At 37.9% G+C, this 24,868-nt stretch overlaps 1 protein-coding gene across 2 annotated transcripts in view; it reads right to left on the reverse strand.

Annotated features, from left to right (window-relative positions):
• Positions 1-24,242, reverse strand: part of ETFDH (electron transfer flavoprotein dehydrogenase) — a 25,323-nt gene extending 1,081 nt beyond the window's left edge. The window contains exons 1-12 of one of the 2 annotated variants that reach the window (XM_026675832.2): positions 23,975-24,242; positions 20,767-20,907; positions 14,343-14,572; positions 12,594-12,675; positions 8,113-8,231; positions 7,854-7,931; positions 5,492-5,638; positions 4,908-5,048; positions 4,003-4,146; positions 3,269-3,437; positions 2,238-2,420; positions 3-224 (exon numbers count right to left, since the gene is read on the reverse strand). In XM_026675832.2, the coding sequence (XP_026531617.2) occupies positions 3-224; positions 2,238-2,420; positions 3,269-3,437; positions 4,003-4,146; positions 4,908-5,048; positions 5,492-5,638; positions 7,854-7,931; positions 8,113-8,231; positions 12,594-12,675; positions 14,343-14,572; positions 20,767-20,907; positions 23,975-24,008 (1,690 nt within the window). In that variant the 5' untranslated portion in view covers positions 24,009-24,242. Of the gene's footprint in view, positions 1-2; positions 225-2,237; positions 2,421-3,268; positions 3,438-4,002; positions 4,147-4,907; positions 5,049-5,491; positions 5,639-7,853; positions 7,932-8,112; positions 8,232-12,593; positions 12,676-14,342; positions 14,573-20,766; positions 20,908-22,604; positions 22,717-23,974 lie in introns of those variants that run through there. The other variant, XM_087963668.1, reaches the window with a different exon arrangement.
• Between the last annotated feature and the right edge of the window lie 626 nt (positions 24,243-24,868).

Genomic DNA, 24,868 nt, shown 5'->3' on the forward strand with positions numbered 1-24,868 from the left:
ACCTGCTGGGCAAAATCGCTGCTCAGGTCCATCAAATATAGCTAGGTTATGGTTGACAGGAATACTATCATCTTTCAAAGTTAAATGAGGAGGCTGGTCGTGTTCATGATTTGTACCACTCAAAGCTACTGATGAAAGCAAATCAAAACTGACTTTTCCATCGGGTTTTGGATATTCAATAGGTGTACAATCTTTGGCTGGCTTTAGCTGTTTTGCATCTGTTCCTGAAATAACAACATAGGGAAAAAACTGATAAAAAGAACTGAAAAAATTTAGTACACATTAGTGACAGTATAAAAAAGCATTTAGTGACCTGAAAGAAATGCCATTTTAAAATAGCTTTGTTGTCTTTGAACACTTGGCATTCTTGAGATATTCTACACTATAAAGAATAATTTTAACAATTTGATATAACTACTTTTTATATTGGATAATAAAAAGAGATTTTGCATTAGGGGAAAACACTTTTCAATTGCATTGGGCTAAAAAAAATCAAATGCATAAACCAATATCTTTTTAATTACCACAAACGTGGCTCAGTTTTCCATACTAAGATGCTAATGAAGTTGCAAGAATGTTGTCAGCTTTAATAGATAGACCAGACTGGAAACAGGACCGGCTAAGCTAATTGTAGTTTATTGTAAAGCTACATTAGCAGAATCTTGAACTTCTGAAAATCCTACTCTGCCATCTCCTTTATAGCTAGAGAAGCCAGGGCGGATCTTCTGAGCCTCTTGACCTACCCAACAGTTGTTCCTAGGGAGTATCTCTTTGCCTAAATCACATTACCATTACAGTAAGGCACACATAAGAAATGACAATTAATAAGGAATGACAATTTTTTTTTGGGGGGGGGGGGAGACTTCCTATGAGAAGTTGGAGAGTTGCATTTAGAAAACAGGACTAGATATTCATAAAACTAAACAATTTAGAAGTATTTTTCCTTTTACAGAACAACATTTGGAACATTTATATGGCACGTAACTGTAGAAACAGGCTGCCCTAGTTATACCCAGAACAGTCATTTAAACAACAGGCTGTTAGCTTTCTTCTAGCATCTTTTTTCATAGTACATTTAAAAAGCCAAGACAGCTTGATTTTAGTCACAGTAATCATGGACAAATGTTTATGTTCTCTACCCTCCCGTGCATAATCACATAGGGAAAAAAAACTTGGAACTCATTCTTTGTCAGATGTTATACACAGATTTTTAAATTATGTTTAGCATTGGCTGCCTTTGTATGTCATGGTAAACATAATAATTAAAACATCTGCCAAATTAAAATATCCAGGTTCTATTTATGCAAATACTCTTCATCACATAGTATGATTATTTCATGTCTTTCTAGATATAACTAGACAAAGTTCACGAAAGGGAGATTTATCAATAATTGCCAGTCATTGCACTAGAAGAAATACACAGACACCATGTGTCATGCCCGGTGGAGACTGACTCCGAGGGAGAGGAGGAACAGCCGACGGAGTGGAAGTGTGGCTCCGGAGGTTGTGGAGGAGGCTGGGGAAGGGCAGAGGCCAGCTGAGCAGTCAGAGGAGGACCCAGGCCCATCCCCTGTCCATCCTAGGGCACCCAGGGAGGAGAGGATAAGGGAGAGACGTGAATGGCATGGTCTACAGGAGAGGAAAGAGCCTTGATCCTTTTCATGGGCTGCAACTGTGAGAACTGGTTAAAAGGATGGACATGCGTATGGCCCAGTGCTGGAAACAAAGCGTGGAAATATCTCTAGTTTGTCGTTCTTCTCTTGAGTTTGGCATCCTTCCCAGTGTGTGTTCCCATATCTGTGGACGTCTTCAAGCCCTTATCTTGCCTAGTTCCCTTAATTGCTTCAGTGTGGTTTGTATTGTTTTTACTCTTTATAATTTATAGGCATTTTTAGTTTAAATGGCATTTCCTCCTTTTCGTAACTGCTTGTGGGGAGTTTTTTGTCTCCAGTCAAGGATATTTGGAGTTTTGAAGCAAAGTGAAGGAATAAAAGGGGCTTCACCTGTTCTTGTGACTGTGTTTATTATGTATCGCACCCGGGGTCATCACACCATGTTTCTAATACTTTATGCATTGTTTATGAATCATAAATGGTTTATAAAATCATAGACTATATGGAACATGATGATCAAAACCAAACACTTATGAGCAGAATTCATTAGGGTTTTTTAAACTCATTTTGAAAGAAGTTATCAATTTGTATGTCAAAAACAAAGCAAAGCTTTTATAAATTTACCTCCATGCTTTAGGGTCCAAGGTTCAAATCCTCTTAGTACCCAATAGAAAAAACCAGTGTAAATCATTCCTCCATATACACCCAAGATTCCATGACAGGAGGGGCGAATATTCCTGACTCCATAAAGCTCTTTCCACACCCATGATTTTTTCAGATTTTCTTCATATTCAGGAACATGAAGGCCTAAGAATAAAAACTAATTACTAAAAGGCTTTGCAATTATTATTTTTTCTAAAAAAACCCTTAGCACTGTAGTTTTTCTTTTTAATAGAAATCAACTTTTTCATATTAAAACTATTTTTACTCTGGGGAAATGTAAATTTCAACTTAACGCAGACATCGGAAAATGATTAGGATTATGCTAATGTAACCTGGGACAGGATCATAACTATGGTATGATGCAAGAACTCGAGCTACCTGTCTAAAAAAGGCAGACTGAAGTCCCCCCCCAGGTCTGTCATTCTGCAGAACTTCACTGTCAACTCATGGAGTCAAGGAGCAGGGAAGAGCACTACACAGCATAAAGGCTGGTACAGTACAGCAGTCCCAAATGAACCCTAGAGCTCAATTGAACAAATGGGATTTCACACCTAATAACCTTCCCAAACATTTCGATGACAACGGCCACCACAACCACCGCTACCCTCTCACTTCGGTTGATGCCACACATGAAACATAGATGGACACATCTCCTTCTCTGGCTCCAGGCAGGGTTCAATGTTACATGCTGGATCAGCCCTCTCATCCACAGTCAAATAGAAGGTGATCATGACTTTATTGTGGACTTTATTGTGGCATTAAGCAGCAGCATTCAAAAGCCCCGGGCCTTGAAAATATTGGTGTGCTCACATATGTTTGAAAGGAAAAAAACCTTACATGTGGTGTACTTTTTCACCTTATCTGAATATATTTGCTTTTAAGTGCTCTGCCTAAATTCTATATATCTGCTGTTAGAACACGATTAAAGCAATAAACTAGTTAAGTAGAGAATTGGCAAAAAGTACATATATTCTCCTCCTACCCCCTCTTACCTATTGTTTTTGATTGGAGGTTTTCATTGGTTAGTTGATTGAAAATGGCTTCTGAAGCCAGCATTCCACTTTTCATAGCAGTGTGTGTACCTTTAATCTTGGGAACGTTCATGAAACCTGGGCTACATCCAATAAGAACCCCACCAGGAAAGGAAAGTTTGGGTATGGACTAAATATGGAAAAAAAAACATGCTATTAAGAGGACTGTTGCAACAATCCATTTATAATAATAAACATTTTTGGATCTGAAAACAATGGTTTACTTTTTTCTGTATGTCAATTTAAACAATTAACATCTTGATCAATTAATATACCGTTTCTCCAACAATACGGCCTCCCCCAATAGGAAGTCCCAGCATGTTTTATAGGCATGAAATGAAATTAAGCCCCTCCCCCCAAATTAAGGCCTATATTAAAACATGCGAAATGGGGGGGAATGGTGGGTGGGGCTTGCCGTTAGGAAGTACTTTAGTTGCACACCTGGACATGGTGCTGCCTGCATTGACCCCAATATGAAGTGCCCCACCAATGCCGAGGTCAACATCCAAGCCATCGCTGCCCGCCCGCCCGAAGATGCAAGGGGGGGAATTAAGTCACCCCCGAAAAGACGGCCTAGCCATTTTTTCGGGGCTCAAAAAAATAGACCCGGCCTTGTTATATGAGAAACACGGTAATATCAAGTTTGTTTTCCCACCTCACCCAAATCCAAGAAAGTAACCTTATTTTGCTATTACCTGATAACCCCCTTCATTAAGAGCTCGGGCACCATAACCAATCCTCTTTCCTCCTTCAAAGGTAGGTTGAACACTAGGGTGATGCTTCCACCTCTGAAATTCCTTAAACGGGCTCAAAAAAGGATTTTGATAATCTAAACCAACCTATAGATATGCAAGTAAAATCCAAAATAAACTTGTTTTCACTCAAACGTTACTTGAACGCATCCTTGTATTAATTGATGAATATGTATACCTCACTTTGTGATGCAAAGATACATTTTGTAGAAATAGAATAATTTCTTGTGATTCTCACATTGACCTATTATTTTGGTAATTAATACAAGTTGATATATAATGACCCCATGATGCATAATTGACCATGAATCTAGCCTTTGAAAATCAGATTTGATGGATCACCCATAGGCAGCTGATTTCAAGGACAAGCTGAACCTTGTATTTCTGGTCACTTTTCAAAATCTATGTTAGCAGAACATATTTTAAGTTTTTTTCAATTTAAAATATTTCAATACTGCAAGATAGGTTATGACGAATATATTTTATATTTTTATAATATAACATTTCTGAGAAGAAAGTCAACTGGACTGAAATAGTTATATGTACTGTATATCCAAAATGATATCCAAAAGAAAGAAAAACTTAGGAAAGTAAATAATGTGTTCAAAGACATGGTTTACAAATCACAATAACTAAACCTAAACTCATACTACATTGTGTCTTAAGTGTGTTGTGTTAATCACATCATCATGGTAACAGTGACTCGATTTCTATTTGCCATGCTACAGCAACATAGACTTCTGATGTGTACATGCTTTTAAATGCTTTTACGTAGAACCTCTTGCTTCATTTTTCAAAGAAACTAGTTTTATTTAGACATCAACTTACAATAAATATAGAATACTTACTACAAATCCAACAGCTACTAATGGTTCACCCTCATTTAGATGATAAAGAAATGATCCTCCATATGTATGTCTGTCTAAAGGCCAACCAACGGTGTGCTCCACTTTTCCTGGTTTCCATTTATTTTCATCAATAAGCCACAGCTAAAATATCAAAATTATGGTTCATAATACGCTATATATACTAATATACTAATATAATATACTAATGAAAAGTACATCACTGACAATTTTGCATAATGAAAAATTGAGATTAATGAAACAAAAAAAATAACATCTTAAGCTTTATAAAATTTTAAATAAAAGTTTTGTATTTGAAATGATAATAGCGTACATTCACTTTATAATTCTGACTGAATAACTGAGCTATCAAATAAGATTACAGGAATTTGGTAAATGTGCAAGTGAGCAAGTAGGAAATGTGCAAATATGCAATATGGATATTATTAATATATATATTGCAATACCACCTGAAACTAACAAAGTACTAAACAGTTTCACCTAAAGAAAAATACTTTCTTATGTATTAAACATCTGCAAGATGAATAGAAAAAGAATTATGGTTACAGGTGTATAATATAGCATACCTCTTTAAGTCCAATGCCATAAGTCTGGGGTTGACAGTTCTCCCTCAGATTATACTTGTTGTACAATTGTTTTGCAAGATGACCATGACAACCTTCTGCAAACATTGTAATTTTGGCATGTAACTCTAAACCTCTCTCAAAAGTACCCTATAAGAATACAACATATAATATTATATAATATACATTTTAATTTTATGTATAATCATAGGTACGCATCTGTGTGACATGTTTTCTTTGTGTCACAGACAATTTTCCATATTGCTCCAGAGAAATCAGTCATTGCGGGAAGTTTGTGGATGATCAGAATCAGAATGAAATGGTTCTGAAACACCCACTCAATAATAATTAAAGTATTTTATGAATTAATGGGCTGACTTGAAGTTTGTATTTTGGGCGCATCAAATGGATATCCTAAAATAACAAACGCAAAAAATCAGCAGTGACTTCGCTGATCTTAAGTCTGGCACTTGATATTTATTGTCATGTTTTAAAGCCAATATTAAATTAAAAGGCCTAAAGCTGCTCTACAAGCTTTGTATTAATCTTTAAAATGTTCAAATAACTTTTTACAATAACAATTACTTTTTTTAAAACCAATTTTATTCAGTTTTTCACATTAAAAACAAAAATCTCTTTTTAGTGGACAACATATTTCCGGGTCATCACCTTTACATACAAATATGACAGCAATTATACATTCATATATGCATACTTAATTCTATTATTACCTTTTCCATTCCAAATTTTCAGTAAGGAGAGAAACAAACACATTAATTCTAGCCTCTTTCATTAATCTCAATCGAAACATCTTTTTGTTTCATTTCAATTATTTCAAATATAATCCTTTAATATTTATTTTAAAAATAAAGATAAACATGTGTTTGCCTAATAATAATAATAATAATAATAATAATAACAACAACAACAACAATAATAATAATAATAAAAGTTACCAATGTCTCTCCTTGCTTTTAATAGTCTATATTAACTTATTAATTTAGTTGGTTCTTTAGTCTGTCATATTCCATTACACATTCTTTTTATAAATTCTAGATTAATACAAATGTTAACACTAAAAAAAAACCAGACAAGTATAGGTTTCCCCTTTTTACTGTTTTGAGTGTGACACCTCAATGATTAAAATATACCTTTATTCCCTCATCTTGATTCCCAATAAATCATTATTTTTAAGAAGTTACAATAATAATCATTACATCTTTTCATTTGGATTCCGCAGCATTTTTTCCCTGCTTGATTTTTAATAAGAGTTATCAGTATCTATATTATCCTATTTTCTAAATATTTTTAATTGCAGAAATATTCTTATTACCCCTTGTCACCCTGCAGAATCCCCTTTTTAATTCATCAACCATTATCTCTGAAAAAACCATTTCTTTTCAACATTTTACTATTTCCATATTTCTTTATTTCATGCACCTGTTTCTTACTGCTTCTCCTCCCCCTCTTTTCCCCATATCTTTTCTCATTCCAGTTTATATCCCTCTCTTTCTTAATATCTTCCTTTCCCCTTTTCTGCTGGGTCTTTCTGCCTTTCCTGACTTCACAGGTATTCCCCCTTTTGATTGCCGTCTTAAATCTCAACTTTTTAGCCTTCCTTCTTTCCCCAGTTCTTTGTAGTGTTCTTTGTGTTAATTGTCTATTTAAGATGTCTTCTCCTTGAGTCGACTCCTCCTCCTCTGAAGCTCTTTCTTCTTGTTCTTCAATCGCCATTTCCATTTTTTCTAACACAGAGCAAAGTGATTCGCCTCTTTCCTGTAGTAATTCTCTCATATTTTTAAGTTCCATTTTTAATTCCCGAAGAGATATCATTACACACTCTTATATTTTATGATCATTAAAGTCCACAAAAAAACCACTTTTACTTTCCTTCTTTCTTCTTTCAATTTTCTAAAGTTCTCAGTTATTCCAGCCCAGGGTCTATACCAAAAACATCAATCAATCCCACAGTCTTTCCTTGCTTTTTTCTTTATTCTGGTTCTGCTTTCACTTTCTAAGATTCTTACTTTGTTTCAATATTTCTTTAATGTTATAGCCACACAAGTTCATTCAGAAACAGGATGCTTTCCCTTGTTTGAGCTCAAGTTTTTGTCAAAAGGTGGCACTCTCCATTATACAAAGTCTTCACCTTTCCCCCTATTTTTTTATTTAGGGTTTTTCGAACCTCAATATTCCAGCACAGTCCAGTCTCCAATTTGTAAACCCTATTATTATTATTTTTTGACAATCTTAAGTCCAGCTTTATTTTATGCCTGTTTAGACAATAACAATTACTTTTTACAGGTCAAATAATATCAAGCACATGTGTTACAATAAAAGTGTTAATAAGAAATTTAACATTTACCTTAGGTGCACCATCTTTTTGGATGCCAACATCATTTGTGGCAATTCCTTTCACGCTTCCATCCTCATTGAAAAGAACCTATAATAATGTCAAATACATATAATTTCAACATAATTATAACTATAATTGTTGATTTGCTAAGATTCAGCAGGACTCTTTATTCTTCAAATAATACAAAATACTGATTTATTTCAGATAGTATATGAAATGTACTGCAAGTTCAAGAAAGTTAATATTTGTATATAAAATATGTTATTACCTCAGCTGCAGCATAGCCTGGATAGATTTCAACACCAAGTGCTTCTGCTTGTTCACCCAACCAGCTCACAAAATGTCCTAGACGAACTATGAAATTCCCATGATTAACCATCGGAAGGCCTAGTTAAGAAAAAAATACATTGGAAATGCTTTTATTATTTAACTTAATAGCATATTAGTTTAAAATTTAGCTTTTGCCATTGAATTTGAGATGACAAGTAATCACTGTTTATGGTTTAATTATACAACTGAATAAACAGCCATGTGCATTAGTTTTTTATTTTATTTATTTATTTGATTTGTCAATCACTTACAAGATAATAGGTATAAGGATAAACATAATTATGAATACAAGAAATGAGTACATATAAGAAAAATAAAAGAAACAATAGGACAGGGACGGTAGGCACTTTGGTGCGCTTATGCACACCCCCTACAGACCTCTTAGGAAAGGGGTGAGGTCAATAGTAGAAAGTCTAAGGTTAAAGTTTTTGGGGTTTGGGGAAGAAACTACAGAGTCAGGTAGAGCAGGGGTAGAGCCGCGGAACAACCTTGGCGCTGTAGCTGGGCGCCATCTTTTTGAAGCAATTTTTCAAAAGATGGCGCCATGACTTTTCGGTGAAAGCCATTTCTACCGAAAAACTCATCGTGACGTCACGGAAGTGATTTTCTAAAAGATGGCGGCGCCTACGAACGGGCGGCGTCAGGTTGGATCCTGAGGTAAGTATTCAGACATTGACCACTCTGTTGCTGAAGTCGTATTTCCTGCAATCAAGTTTGGTGCGATTAACCTTGAGTTTGTATCTATTGTGTGCTCTTGTATTGTTATGATTGAAGCTGAAGTATTCATTTGCAGGTAGGACATTGCAATGTATGATTTTATATACTATACTTAGATCAGACTGAAGACGGCGTAATTCAAGGTTTGCTAGGTCTAGTATTTCAAGTCTGGTGGCATAAGGTATTCTACAACGAGTAGAGGAGTGTGGAACTCTTCTTGTGAAATATTTCTGGACTTTCTCAACTGTGCTAATATCAGATACGTAATGTGGGTTCCAGACTGATGAGCTGTATTCGAGTATTGGTCTGGCAAATGTTTTGTATGCCCTAGTTAGTACTGTGATATTACCAGAGAAAAAGCTACATAAGATTAGGTTAACAACTCTTAATGCCTTTTTGGCTATGTAGTTACAGTGGGCTCTAGCACTTAGATCATTAGAGATGAGTACTCCAAGACCCTTGACAGAGTTTGGATCATCAACAAGGTCTTGACTATTCAGCTTGTATTTTATTTTCTGATTTTTTTTGCCAATATGTAAGACAGAGCATTTATTTGTTGAGATTTGAAGTTGCCATTTGTTTGATCATTCTGATACATAGTCGAGGTCTTTTTGAAGGGTAGCAGTATTGTCTGTGGTGTTGAATAGCTTTACATCGTCGGCAAAGAGAACACAGTTGCTTTTAATATGATCGCAGAGGTCATTTATGTAGAGTATGAAGAGAGTTGGTCCTAGAACACTGCCTTGGTGGACTCCACTGTTGACAGGTACAGAATTTGATAAGATGTTCCCAATTTTGACCATTTGTTGTCTGTTTGACAGGAATGCTTCTATCCAGTTGTGGAGTTGTCCAGAGATACCATAAGATTTTAGTTTTAGGAGTAGTTTGTCATGTACCACTGAATCAAAGGCTTTACAGAAGTCTATGTAGATTGCGTCTATTGCTTTGCCCTGATCGAGTTGTGTAGTCCATGTTTTTACAGTGTAAGAGTTGCAGATTACAGGATAGTTTTTTTCCTGAAACCAAATTGTTTATTAGAGAGTAGGTTGTTTGTCTCTAAGTGGAGGATAATGGATTAATAATTGATTCCATGACTTTACAGGTGATGCAGCATAAAGAGATTTGTCTGTAATATTCAACTAGACTGGGGTCTCCCTTTTTGAAGATGGGGATGACCGTGAGTTGTGACCATAGGTTTGGCAAGGAGCTGGTTTCCAAAGATTATGCTGAGAGGTTCAGCTATGGCAGTGGATAGCTTTTTAAAGAAGTAGGCACATATTCCATCCAGTCCAATAGATAGAGATGGTTTTAGATTGCGTAGTGCTTTTTCAACATTGTCTTCTGTAAAATTGATATGTATTAGATCATTGTAGTTGCCTGTGGTTCAACTAGGAAATACTGGGCATGATCCATTGCTGTTTACAAATACTGAGCTAAAGAATGTGTTAAAGAGGTTGGCTTTAATGGTGTCGTTGTTGCACTCTTTACCATTAGGTCCTTTCAGGGGTGGGCTGGACCTTGAGTCTTTTAGTTTGTTGTTTACAAAGTTGTAAAATAGCGTGGGTGGAATTGGTGCATAGAAGGTTTTCCTCTTGTTTAATGTGATAATTGGTGCATTCAGTCTTTATCTGGTAGCATAAATTTTTGTATCGGCTTTTGAAGTTGGCAATGTGACCAGATTTGTTTTTCCGCCAAAGTGATCTTTTTTTGGATTGAAGTTTCCTTATTGTTTTGGGTAATCTGTTTTTTTCTGGTTTTGGGAGTTGTTATTGGTACATATAGTTTGATGACTCTTTGGACTTCAAGTAAAAATATGTTGTAATGGTCTTCAATAGTATTGCATCCAGTGAATAGAGATTGCCAATCGAGGGATGAGAGATCGTTGTCTATAAGATCATAGTTGCCTTTTTTGAAGTTATAATTGGGGATCACGTTGTGATGATTTTTGTGCGGACATATGTTGAGACAAAAGTCAATCATGTTGTGGTTGCTGTTGGAAAAGGTTCTTTAATTTGTATTCCGTAAATTGAGTTCAAATTATTGCAGAAGATGAGATCGAGGCAGTTGTTAAGTCTAGTATTGTTGGTTACTAGTTGTTCCAGTCCTAGATTTGTTACAGCATTGTAGAAGGTTGCATGTATGGGTTCAGTATTACATTCGTTTAGTGTCCAGTTAATATGAGGCAGATTGAAGTCACCAAGAAAGATAAAAGCGTGTGGGCAGGATGTTGCCCATGTTAGTAATGAATTTCGGTTGTTTACATGTTCTATGTCATAATCAGGTGCTCTGTAACATAGCAAGAATCGAAATGTCATATTTAAGGACAGTTCACAGACGATGGTCTCAAGAACAGCAAGCTCCTGAGTGACTTGGATGTTGTTTAGATGTAGGGACTTTTTATAGAAGATAGCAACACCACCTCCTCTACGAATTTCACGATCTGATCGGTAAACATGATAGTCTCTTACTGTGGTAATGGAGTCAGGGAGAGATGCATTGAGCCATGTTTCACAGACAAATATGATGTCACAAATTTAGTAAGAGGAGGAATTCAGGTATTTTATTCAGAAGGCTTCTTGCATTGAGTAGCTTGCATTTAAGGCCAGCTGTAGTTGTAACTGAGATAGTTAGGGGCGGGCGTGCCTAGTCAGGCAAAAGTATTCTAGGCAGACCTCATTTAAGAACCACTCATTCAGCCACCATTTGAAATAATGACTGCACTGAATGAGAGGTACTTACAGCTAGTTCTTGTAATTGCAGGTGTTGTTACCCCTTGCAGTCACGTGAGGGCACTTGGCACACAGCTCGTAATTACAATGTTGCACTGTCTAGTAACATGGGACACTGGGGAAGCCGCAGAAGGTTGCAAATGGCGAACATGTGACCGAGGGATTCTGCAGCTACCTGGGGTTTACCCAGTGTTAACTGGGATTGGCCAGAACTGCTGTTCTTAAGTCAGCTCAGTCATATGATTTTGCATTTACTTCACTTGATGATGAAGTTCCCAATTCCAACTACCATTGGTAAGCAAGCACTACCTGTAGCAAACTCTCTGCTCTAAGCTGACATATTTATGTTGAAAAAAACATCCACCTTGTCACCTGAGAAAAATTCTGATATGCTAGAGATGTCAAATAAATTGAATGAAGAGATTGTCTTCATTAGTGTTTTATAAATACAGTAATACAACACTCCGTCAATACAAACACATTACAGGTAGTCCTCGACTTACAACAGTTTATTTAGTGACTATTCAAACTTACAATAGCACTGAAATAAGTGACTTATGACCATTTTTCGCACTTCTGTTGCAGCAGCCCCATCATCACATGACCAAAATTCAGATGCTTTGCAAATGACTCATAATTGTGGACAGTTGCAGTGTCCTAGAGTCACGTGATCACCTTTTGCAACTTCTGATTAACAAAGTCAATTGGAAAGCCAGATTCACTGAACAACTGTGTTAGTAACTTAATAACTGCAGTGATTCACTTAATAACTGTGGCAAGAAAGCTGATAAAATAGGGCAAAAGTCACTTAACAAATGTCTTACTTGGCAACAGAAATTTTGGGCTCAGTTATGGTTATAAGTCCAGGACTAGCTGTACTATTTTCTTGAGTAAAGGAAGAATTCGGGTGAATATTTTTCATCCCAATTCAAAAGGGCAATTTGTGTTAAAATAGTTTCTTATTCAACACTACCTGGAAGAATGGGAACTGGAATTCTATAGTTCTTTGTTAAGATTCCAAATCTGTCTTCTGTTACAGAAGTATGTAGTGGAGCCTAAGGAAAATAAAAGAAATATCATGGTTTTAATGAAGAAATATCCAACTTCTTTAAAAATCATTTAAATATTTTGATCGTTATAGATATCCTTTAAATTGGAATATTTCATATTCTATTTAAAATAAAAAGTTACAGAATATAAAAATGCACCTCCTGTATGAACAAACAGGAGGGTATTAAACTAAAAAGTCATTTTTATTCCACCACTAAAGGCCTGCCCCTCCCCCGGGCCCCCCCCTCTCCCCCCCCCGGGGGGGGGGGGGGGGGGGGCCCCCCCCCCGGGGGCCCCCCCGGGGGGCCGGGGGCGCGGCGGCCCCCCCCCCCCCGCGCCCAAAAAAAACGGACAGAAAACGGCGCCCCCGCGGGGGGGGCGGGCCCCCCGCCGGGGGGGGGGGCGCCCCCCCCCCCCGCCCCCGCGCGCGCCCCCCCCCCCCCCCCCCCCCGCCGGGGGGGGGGGGCGGCCGCGCCCGGCGCCCCCCCCCCCCCCCCCCCCCCCCCCCCCCCCCCCCCCCCCCCGCCCCGGCGGCCCCCCGCCGCGCGGCGGGCGCGGGGGGGGGGGGGGGGGGGGCGGCGGGGGCGGAGCCCCCCCCGCGCCCGCCCCCCCCCCCCCCCCCCCCCCCCCCCCCCCCCCCCCCCCCCCCCCCCCCCCCCCCCCCCCCCCCCGGGGGGGGCGGGCGGGGGGGGGCGGGCCGCGCCCCCCCCCCGCGCCCCCCCCCCCCGCGCCCGGGCGGGGGGCCGCCCGGCCCCCCCCCCCCGCCCCCCCCCCCCCCCCCCCCCCCCCCCCCCCCCCCCCCCCCCCCCCCCCCCCCCCCCCCCCCCCCCCCCCCCCGGCCGCGGCGCGCGCCGCCCCCGCCGGCCCCCCCCCCCCCCCCCCCCCCCCCCCCCCGGCGCCCGCGGCGGGGGGGCGCCGGGCCCCCCCCCCCCCCCCCCCCCCCCCCCCCCCCCCCCCCCCCCCCCCCCCCCCCCCCCCCCCCCCCCCCCCCCCCCCTATCTACTACTGAAGGCAGTTAGCTAAAAAAAAAAATTGTTATTTTAATTGCACTGATGATTATTGTTCTCAAATGTTTATTCTTAGTATTCAAAATATATTCATCTAATAATTAACCCTCAAATCATTAATCTGTTTTGTAAATCAGTGGTCCCCAACCACCGGGCCCCAACCACCGGTACCGGTCCGTGGATCATTTTCTACCGCTATCAGCATGCACGACCAAGGCACGACTGGTTTGCTTGGGCGCTGCCATCTTGTTTCGACGGCGCTTGAGAAAGTGCTTCCGGGTGAGCTTGTTGGTCGTCGGTTGTTGGAAAGCGGCGTTTGGGTGCTGAAGGAATCCTCGCGCCTTAGTTTTGTCAAAGGGAGGGGCGGCTTTGAACCAAGAGCCGCCCCGATGGTGGTGGAGTCTCGCATTACTCAGGAGGAGATTAAGAAAGAGCCCGAAAAGCACAAAAAAGGTACAAAGGAGGAGTTGAAGGTGGCGGGGAGAATCGGGGGACGGCTGGCTGGCCGGTCGCTCGGTTCGCCTTGCCTTGGTCGTGCGTGCTGATGCCTGTACCGGTCCGTGGATCATTTAGTGATGCCGGTACCGGGCCGTGGTACAAAAAAGGTTGGGGGCCACTGCTGTAAATAATATTAAGTAGAGATGAATTAGAACAGGGGAACTTACTCCTCGTTCTTTCCAATCTGGAAAAAGTTCTTCCAAAGCACGAGGCTCCAGACAAGCTCCAGACAGGGTATGTGCACCAATCTGAGCAGCCTTCTCCACCAAGCATACGCGGATTTCTTTGCCGTGCTCGCTCGCCAGCTGCTTGAGTCGAATAGCTGCAGAAAGTCCTGCAGGACCTGCTCCAACTATAACAACATCAGCTTCTTCTGCAAATCTTTCCATGCTTACTCCTTTCATAGAGGAAAATAAAATCATCAGCTATGGTGTTAAATTAAAATAAACTGTTCCATTCCCCTTGATCTAAGACATTCATAACAAATTCATACAATGAACTAAAAGAAGGTAGACGCATACCAGAACTTTTGTTTTGTCTTGCTGGAAAATTATTAAGTGGCCCACCTCTATCTATTACAATTGTCCTGGCTCAACTTAGCCAAAATTTACAAGATACTGTAGGTTCTAAAACCTTATTTATGTTGAATGTAAAAATAAATCAGTTACAGACCATAAAACATGTTGCTGGAGGGATCTAGGACAATAACTTAAAGGCTATTAAGAAGGCTATCATAATTAAAGAGTCCACAATACAACTTTCAAACAAAATAGATTTACATTTCCGCAAACCTACATTTACTTTAAGCGACACACTATTTACTGCAAATGTTTTCTGCCTTATCTCTGCTGAGAAAAATAATCATATTGAATTTTAATTTCCTATATGTCAAAAATAAAGATACGTTATTAATAAAAGAATGCAAAGATAGTGTTACATATTACTATAGATTTATAGGATATCATCCCAAAATAAAGATAGTCCTCAACTTAGAAACATTTGTTTAATAACTGTTCAAAGTTAATATGGTGCTGAAAAAAAGTGACTTATGACCTGCTGGGAACGATTGAGGGCAAAAGAATGGGAGATGACAAGAGAATGAGGTGGCTGGATGGAGCAGTTGGCTTGAGCTTAAATAGACTCCCGGGGATGATAGAGGACAGGAAGGCCTAGAGAGGAATGATGTCCATGGGGTCGCGATGGGTCGGACACAACTTTACAACTAACAAAAAAAAATTACAAAGATCACATCTATTATGTAATTTTATTTGTTAAACAGTTTACTCTTTCCACTTCTAGGCTACTTTTTTAAAATTCTTTATTCTTTTATTATCTCTTTTTTATTATTAGAAGAACCTGAAGATTTTGAACTCCTCAAAATGAGTAGGAAATTAACAGCTCCTGGTTCTTCAACTTCCACTTCTTCGTCTCCACCATCTGGAGGACAACGTTCAATACAGACAATATTAAGGCAAGAAAAAGAACAAGAAAAAGTGACCCTGCAGATGATTATGCAAGGAATTCAAAATATTCAAACAAGATCAGAGAATATTGAAAAGAGAATAGAGAACATTGAACAAAGAACAGAGAATATTGAACAAAGAACAGGGAAAACCGATGAAAAAGTGGAGAACATCCAACAAATGATGATGAAGTATGATGAGAGACTCCAAAAAATTGAAGAAGAAGATAAACAAAGAGACAAGAAGACTGGAGACATTGATAACAGATTAACTGTGGTTGAACAAGATAAAAGTGGTATTTTGAGATGGGAGATGGACAGATCAGAATTTTATCTTAGATTCCAAAACATAGAGGAAGAAAAAGGACAAAATCTAGCTGAGATAATGATAGAAATATTGGCTGAAGCTTTGGAAATAACTGAAGAGAAGATGATGGATGGAATAGATGAGGTTTATCGAGTCTTCACAAGATATGCGATGAGAAATAGCTTACCAAGATAAGTTCATATCAGATTTACAAAGAAAACCATTAAAACGCAAATATTGCAAGTGGCAAGAGAGAAAACATTGAAATACAAAGATAAGGAGATTGTGGTCTTGAAACAAGTACCCAGAAGAGTGAGAGAGATGAGAAGAGAATACCGATTCTTGACCAAATTGTTACTTAAAAAAGAGGTGAATTATAGATGGATGATTCCAGAAGTTTTAATGTTTACATGGCAAGAACAGAGATATAGAATTGATTCAATTGAGAAAGCTGAACCATTTTACACAGAATTTTTCAGAGGGGAGGAAGAGGCAGAAAAAGAAATTTCACTAATTGAATTTCAAGAGGACTCCCAAATGACGACTGAAAAAGAAGAAGGTGCAGTAGGTGGAAAGGAGGAAGCCAAAGAACAACGTGAACCAAGATCCACAAGAGCTGTCAAACCTAATTACAAAATATAACCATGGAAGAGAAAAAATTGATTACAATTAATATAAATGGACTTAACTCAGCCGTTAAAAGAAGGAAAATCTTTCATAAATTAGAGAAATTAAAATTTGATATAATCTGCCTACAAGAAGTACATATTAAAAAACAATATGAACAATTGCTGATACAGCCAAAATTAGGGAAAATATTCACTTCCTTGACACAATGTAAGAAAAGAGGAGTGGTTTTATATATTAAAGAGACCATCTCAGCGAAATTGATTTATACTGATGACGATGGAAGAATATTAATGGTGGAAATAATAGACAATAATACGAAAACACTCCTGATTGCAATCTATGCCCCGAATGACAATCAAGAAGAATTCTATAAAAAATTACATATGAAAATAGTTGAACTGGACTATGTTAATATAGTTATGATGGGAGATTTTAATGGAATTGTAGACAATAAACTGGACTACACAACACAGAAAACAATAAAGCAAAATAGAAAGACTCTCCCTAAATCTCTTTTTAAAATGGTAGATGAAATAAACTTAAAAGATACATGGAGAGAAAGAAATGCTAAAACTAAACAATACACCTTCTACTCAAATAGACACTTATCATGGTCCAGAATAGATATGATATGGATGTCAACAGAATTGTTAACTAATATTCAAGAAATAAATATTGAAACAAGTACTTGGGCAGATCACAATCCAATGACAATTAAATGGAAAGGACAAAGAAGAAGATCTAGATGGACGTTAAATAATACTATTTTAAAGGGAAAAGACTTCACACAGTGGATGGAGAAAGAATTGGCCTTTTTCTTTGGAGAAAACAAAAAAGAAGATACATCAATGCAGAATACAATGAAGGCATATGCCAGAGGCTTGATAATAGACTACACAAGGAAAAGAAATACCATGAAAAGATTAGCCTCTAAGGCATTAGAAGATGAGTATAAAGGCTTGAAAAAGAGCTACAGAAAATGCCACAGAGAAAGGACAAGTTAAAAATGGATATAACCAAACATTCTATTTTTCTAATAGAAAAAGAAGAATTAGCACAAAAAATTAGAGGTGCCAAACAGAACTATTTTGAAGATGCAAATAAACCAGGTAGATGGTTAGCATATAAATTGAGAAAGGAGAAAGAATCAAGGAAAATATTGCAATTAATAGATGACCAAGGCCAAGTTTGCTATGGTAGTAAAGAGAAGAAGGAAATTATTCCAGATTATTATGGGAAACTATACACACAAGAGAATATTGATGAGGAAAGAGTTAAACAGTATTTACAGAATGCTAATTTACCCCAGATACCTAAAGAGATTGAAACAATGTTAGAAAGCAATATAACGATGATGGAGTTAACTGAAGCACTTAAGAAACAAAATAATGGAAAGGCACCAGGCCCAGATGGACTTCCGGCAGAATTTTACAAAACATTACAAGAATCATTGAATTTTCCATTGCTAGAAGTTATGAATGAAGTTATGTTAAAGAAGAGGATACCTAAATCATGGTCAAAAGCTTATATCACACTTGTTCCAAAAGAGGAGACCGATCCATTACAAATTAAGAACTATAGACCTATCTCCCTACTAAACGCAGATTATAAAATCTTTTCTTCAATATTGGCAGAAAGACTTAAAAAATATTTAAACAATTTTATCCATCCTGACCAAAATGGATTTCTGCCAAAGAGACAAATCAAAGACAATATGAGAGTAATCTTGGACACTTTGGAATACTACGAGGCACATCCCGAAAAACAAATGGCTTTGATATTTCTAGATGCACAGAAGGCATTTGATAATGTGAATTGGCGATTCATGTTATTACTGCTGGAACAGATGGGCTTTGCTAGAAAATTTATTCAAGCAATAGAAGCTATATATCATAAGCAGACAGCAAAGGTAATGATAGAGGGAGAACTGACAGAATCTATCGATATAAGAAAAGGAACAAGACAAGGGTGCCCACTATCACCTCTGTTGTTTATGTTAACTTTGGAAGTGCTAAATAGAAATATTGGAGATGAAAAGAATATAAAAGGGATGAAAATTAAAAAGGAAGAATTTAAGTTGCAAGCATTTGCAGATGATCTGGTTTTTATCATAGAATATTCACTAGAAACAGCATCAAAATTGATAGAAAAGATAGAGACATATGGAAAGGTGGCTGGTTTGAAAATAAATAAAGATAAGACAAAGATCTTGACAAAGAATATGCTATCAAGACAAAAGGAAGAATTGGCAGACCTATTGAAAATTCAGGTCACAAATAAGTACTTGGGGATATACTTGACAGCAAGGTGCAGTACACTAAAAGAGAATAATTATATTAAACTTAAACAGCAGATAGCGCTAGATTTGGTGAAATGGGAAAATTTACAACTGTCATTAATAGGGAGAATATCAACAATCAAGATGAATATATTACCCAGAATTTTATATTTGTTTCAAACAATTCCAATTAGGCTTGGAAAAGACTACTTTGAAGATTTAAATAAAATTGTGTTGAAATATATATGGCAAGGTAAGAAAGCGAGAATAAAGTTAAAACTTTTGCAAGATGCTAGAATAAGAGGAGGATTTGGTTTGCCTAATTGGGAGTTGTATTACCAAGCTACAAATTTGATGTGGGTTAAGGAATGGATAACATTAAGAAATACTAGATTGTTGATATTAGAAGGACATGACCTGTTGTTGGGGTGGCATGCTTTTTTATGGTATAAAGGAACTAAAACACAGGGGTACTTTAGAAGACATTATATACGGGAGTCTCTGTGGTTAAATTGGGAGAAGATTAAAAGACAATGTTATTTGAAAATTCCAGTCTGGCTATCGACTATTGAAGCATTTTCTTATCCTATAATATACAAAAAGGAACAAACAGTTAGATATGGTGAAATATTGAATGAAAAGGGTGAACTTAAATCTATACAAAAACTAGAGGAACAAGGTATAAAGATGAATTGGTTTTCATATGCGCAAATACATTCAAGGTATGATAAAGATTCTAAAACAGAAGGTTTCTATGATAACTGACTGACTTAGATAAGATTTTGACAGGTACCGATGAAAAGGTGGTTAAAAATTTGTATGGATATTTATTAGAAATTAAACTAGAAGAAGAACAAGTTAAAGAAACTATGATTGTTGGGGGAAGAAGTTTGGATATGAGAAATGATTGAGAAATGGCAAAAATTGTGGTCTTAAAATTATAAAATGACAATGTCAACAGCATATAAAGAAAATTTGTATAAGATGTTTTACAGGTGGCATTTTCCCCCCGACAAGAATAGCAAGAATGTTCAAGAATAAATCCAAAAAATGTTGGAAATATCATCAGATACCTGCTCATATTACCATATGTGGTGGACTTGTGCGGATGCTAAAAAATACTAGGCTAAAATCCACACGTGGTTGGAAAAAATGACAAAAAAGCATATAGATTTGAAACCAGAAATATTTTTATTGGGAATTTAACCTGAAATATATAGTAAAGACTTGAAATACCTGATTGTAAATGTATTAACAGTGGCTAGGATTGTATTTCCTAAAAACTGGAAAAATGAGAAAATACCATCACAGGAGGAAATCTTTAAGAAAATATTGGAATGTGCTGAAATGAGTAGATTGACATTTGAAATTAGAGAACAAGATGATAAACAATTTTATGAAATTTGGGATCTATTCTATCAATGGTTAGACAATAAAATACAGTAATGAAATATGTAGACTTTTAGAAAAAAATATATAAAGGTGTATTCTTTTCTAATTATATCTACAAAATGATTCTAGGATAGATCAGGGACGATTGTTATAAAACAAATTATGTAAAATATGATCATTTTGGAAAACATGAATGAATAAAAGTATAGTCAAATGATTAATAATGATATTAATGTATTTAATATATTGATTGAAAATATGAGATTATATACAAAGTAATAATAATTGAAGACTATGAAATGGAAGCACAAAACAATTTGTAAACCAACCGGCACACTGTATGTACATATATGGAAGATGATTTGATGTTTTTATGTTTTGTTTGTTTATGTTTTTTTTAAAAACCAGTAAAATTTTATAAAAAAATAAAAAATTAAAATATAGAAAAAAACAACCCAAAATAATAGGCTACTCTTTGATTATGAAAAAAAATATGTATATTATTTAAACATTGCCACTTACCTTCCCATCGTTTGTCTTTCTCCCGGGGTTGAATGGTATAGTGAGTGGTGATACGAGGAACTGTTGAAGTCCATCTTGCTGCATATAAAGGTAGAAGACGGTCTTTTCTTGCAGACTTAAAGGCATACAGAAGATGAAGTGCTGGAGTAAGACAACAACACTTATTTTGTAAACAAATTTTATTTTAACAGTTGTTTAGATCGGATAAGTGCTTGAACACTCCACTATTGTATGAGAAAGTACACATGTAGTCTTGTTTTGGCAATCACAAATGGGACCAGCATCTCCCTAAGCAACTTGGTCACTTAGTATAGCAAAATATCACATGGGTATGAGAAGCTTACAATCTCACTTTTTGATACTGCTGGTTAAGCAATGGTGTCATACTGAACAATTAACTTGTATCTCATTCTATAATTTTATTGATTTCTATTCTATAATTGACTTCTAGATAGCATATATTGTAGCATACTCTTAAAAATGTATATTGTAAAGAAAAAAAGGACTGCTGCATTGCTTATGTTGCTTATTGCAGTGAACCATTGGATTTGTTATTGAGGTCTTTAGTTGCATCTGGTAAATGATTCACAATGTTACAGTATAGGGCTGTAGGTACTATGGGTTTGCTGATGGCATCTGATCTATTTTTTCATTTTTGTTTGTTATGGCCTGTTTTATTTCTATCAGTTTGAATCTATGTTTTGCCACCCTTCTTCATGCTTCAGCCAATTTTCTTTGCAGCAGAATGCTGTACTTTCCAACCGAATGAGTGTGTTTTCCAAATTAAAGATACCACGCAGCACATGTGTACAAACACTTCTGAATTTCTTCTAGTACACGGGTGTCAAACTCACGGCATCACATTGCTGTCATGTGACATTTTGCAACGTTTTTCTCCTTCATGGAGCTGGCGTGAGCATGGCCTGCACGTGACGGATCTAGCCTGTGGGCTGCCAGTTTGACACCCCTGTTCTAGTACCATGGATTGGTTGCAGTACCATTCTTTGTTTCATTTAGTATTTTGTCATAGATTGAAATCTGTGTTATTTGTTAATACATTTAGAAAACTTGAAACTTCCAAAATATTTTGAAGCAAAGTTAAAGATTCTGCATCATAAAGTCACATTAGTAATAGTAATGACTGATACTTTTTGTTTTGATAGGAATGCTTTATGTTGCTTTTCTGTCAGAAGCCCTGGATCAAGTATTCCAAAGACTGAGGCAGTTAGATTAATTGTTGATATCACCTATGGCAGCCATTTTTGAACAATTATTTAAATTTAATAGGCTATTCAACTCCAAATGAAACTGGATGGTTTACAACTACAGGAAAGCCTTGACATAAAACCACAATTGGGATTGGAATTTATGTTGCTAAAGTAAGGCAATCGGTAAGTCACACTTGATTTTACAACTTTTTTTGCCCTAACTGTTGAGTGAATCACTGTAGTTGTCAAGTGAATCACATAGTCAGTAAGCAAATCCACCTTCTACCACTGACTTTGCTTGTCTGGCTGGCTGGGAAGGTCATAAATGGCAATCACATGACTCTGAGATGCTGCAATCATTGTAAAAACATGCCAGTTGTCAAGTGTCCCAAAGAAACTCATGGGTTGCAAATAGCCCTCAGATTGTACGTTGCCTAGCTCTGTAATTAGAAGAGTAATGACTACATTCCATCCCTACCAGAGGATGCAGCTAGTAGCTTGCAAAAGTGATCCTATACCATATTTTATTATTTTATGGATGGCAAAAAGAGAAAATGCAACTGGCAAAATAACTACGGTACTCTGAGGGGCATTTCTATTATCATCAGAGGAGAGCTTTAGTTTGCCTACCTCAACTTCTTTTTCTTTGCTGTAAAGAAGTTGAGCTTGTGTTGGCTTGGCTATGTCGGGAGTAACTGGAAAGCAGCTAAGCAAGAACTAATTGCCAGTTCTCTGTTTTCAGCTGTTGGGCAAAAATGGATAGTGATTGGTTAGATATCTATTGCTTAGGTATGTCCTACTCTACAATGCTCTTATTTCTAAAAAGGCTTTTAACTAGATCAAATAGTATGAAGTAGTTTGAACTGGAATCAGAAGAATTCGAAGAACAGAAAGGCTATCATCGGGGAGTTGCTCCAGATGCTTTCTTCTCACTAGCATGTTCAGATCTCATTATTCATTACCTTTTATGCAAGTTTCTGTTTTGCAACTCCTTCATCATAATTACACTATTATGAATGCATAGGACCTGCTAATATGTTGTTCCACAAGAAGACTGATCTATGTTCAAACAAAATTACAGCATTGTGTAAGCCAGTAACCTTTGCCCTAATTTTATTTCTGACCAATAGGGGGGGGAAAGGAAAAAAGAAACTTGAGGTTGGAGAGAACCCTTGATGGCCACCCAAACCCTATCCCCAGATGGCTCTCCTTTTTTTTTCACCAATTGCTTAATTATCTTATTTATTCCCATGGATTTAGGTCTCCCAAGATCAGAACTCTTATCTATTTTCCATGTTGTTTGATGGTACTTGAATCAAAACCCCGATTATGCTCACAAGTGTGAGTATGGCTTGTACCTTAATATTTATTCATTTTGCACACTTTATCTACATTTACAGTTGCATCCCATCTACATTTACACCCCTTCTAGTTAATGTGTGTGTGTGTGTGTGTGTGTATCTCTATCTATCTATCTATCTATCTATCTATCTATCTATCTATCTATCTATCTATCTATCTATCTATCTATCTACCCCCACACACACCAGTTTGCCTTTTTTCCACCGACAGCTGTCAACTCTATATTTCTCCAGAGAATATTTTGGGAATCAGCAGTTGCACCAAACTGGAACCACAACACAGATATAATAACAAGGAAGGCAGCACAAATTAAAAACTGCCTGTCTTTGCTGGAGAGAAGAAAAAAAAATTCTTTGAATTTTGTTCTCTATTTCTAGCCTTTCAAGCGGGAGTCGAGAAACTGCGCTCTGCAAACTGAGAACTTTCCCTTCCTCCCGAGCAAACCTACCTTCAACTGGTTGCAACGCTTTGAGGTTAATTAAACGATATTCGTTAATAGAATAAAAGAATAGAAGTTATATCGCTCTGAATTAAAAAATAAATAAATGCCAAAGCCACAGCAAAGGGAAAAGTTTTCAAAACCCGAAACCATTGCCACTATTGCAGAAAAACCCAGGCCGAAAAAAAGATCGTTTCACCTTGACGTGAAAGCCCGCAGGTGGGAAACAGCATGGTGCTGAGCGAGGGTCCCTTCAGACAACCCAAAGCAGCAGCAGCAGTTCTCCCTCTGAGATTTCCTATTGCCTTTGAGGACTTTTATCTCGTGTGTGTCCACAGCTCAAGGGAAAAATCACAACCGGGTGTCCATTTCCCTCCCCATTTCTTTGGCTTTAAAGCAACATACACGCCCCCATGTTTAACGTCGAAATCGCGGCGCTCCCAATACACCTCGGAAAATGGAAGTGCAAAGAATACATCCATTAAAAAAAAAAAAAAACTATCCTTCCCAGCATGCGCCGCAGGACGGGCCTTCCCGGTGTTGACAGGAAAAACCGCGAAGTGCTTTCTGGGAGGAGTAGTTTTCGTTAAGTGCCCTCAGGCTCATGGTCGCCCAAAACGAACGGACGAGCTACAGCTTGTTTAAACATAAGGTTGCTTGTTTTTATTTAGCACAATAAAACTAGCTTTTTTTCCCCCCTCGAGCAGCGAAAGCCGCTCAGGTCTTAAGACCACGTTGTCAGAAACGGCTTTTTAATTTTTAACGAGCGCTCACAGACCAAGGCCACGGCCTCACCATTTTCTGAGGCTTTCCCTCCCCACCTTCTACTTTTAAAGGCGCACTGCGGAAGCCGAGGCGGGTGTTAAAAATGCTGCAGTGAGCGTTGATTGGTTGGGAGCGCGCTGGGATTTGGCCTACCCCTGCTTTGTCATTTTGCGCAGCCCTTTTCCGTAGGAGTGACCCTTCAATTGCCTTGGCGGTGGGCGAGTCCACATTACAGAAGGGGGGGAGCGTGATTCTAAACTGCTCACGTGCGGCCTTTTCCCACGATTAGAATCTTTAAGCGTTCTGTAAATTATAGCATTTGAACCAA

Source organism: Notechis scutatus, chromosome 4, assembly GCF_049901735.1.
Source record: "Notechis scutatus isolate UNSWTSFEM ecotype Mainland chromosome 4, rNotScu1.2, whole genome shotgun sequence".
Taxonomy (NCBI): domain Eukaryota; kingdom Metazoa; phylum Chordata; class Lepidosauria; order Squamata; family Elapidae; genus Notechis; species Notechis scutatus.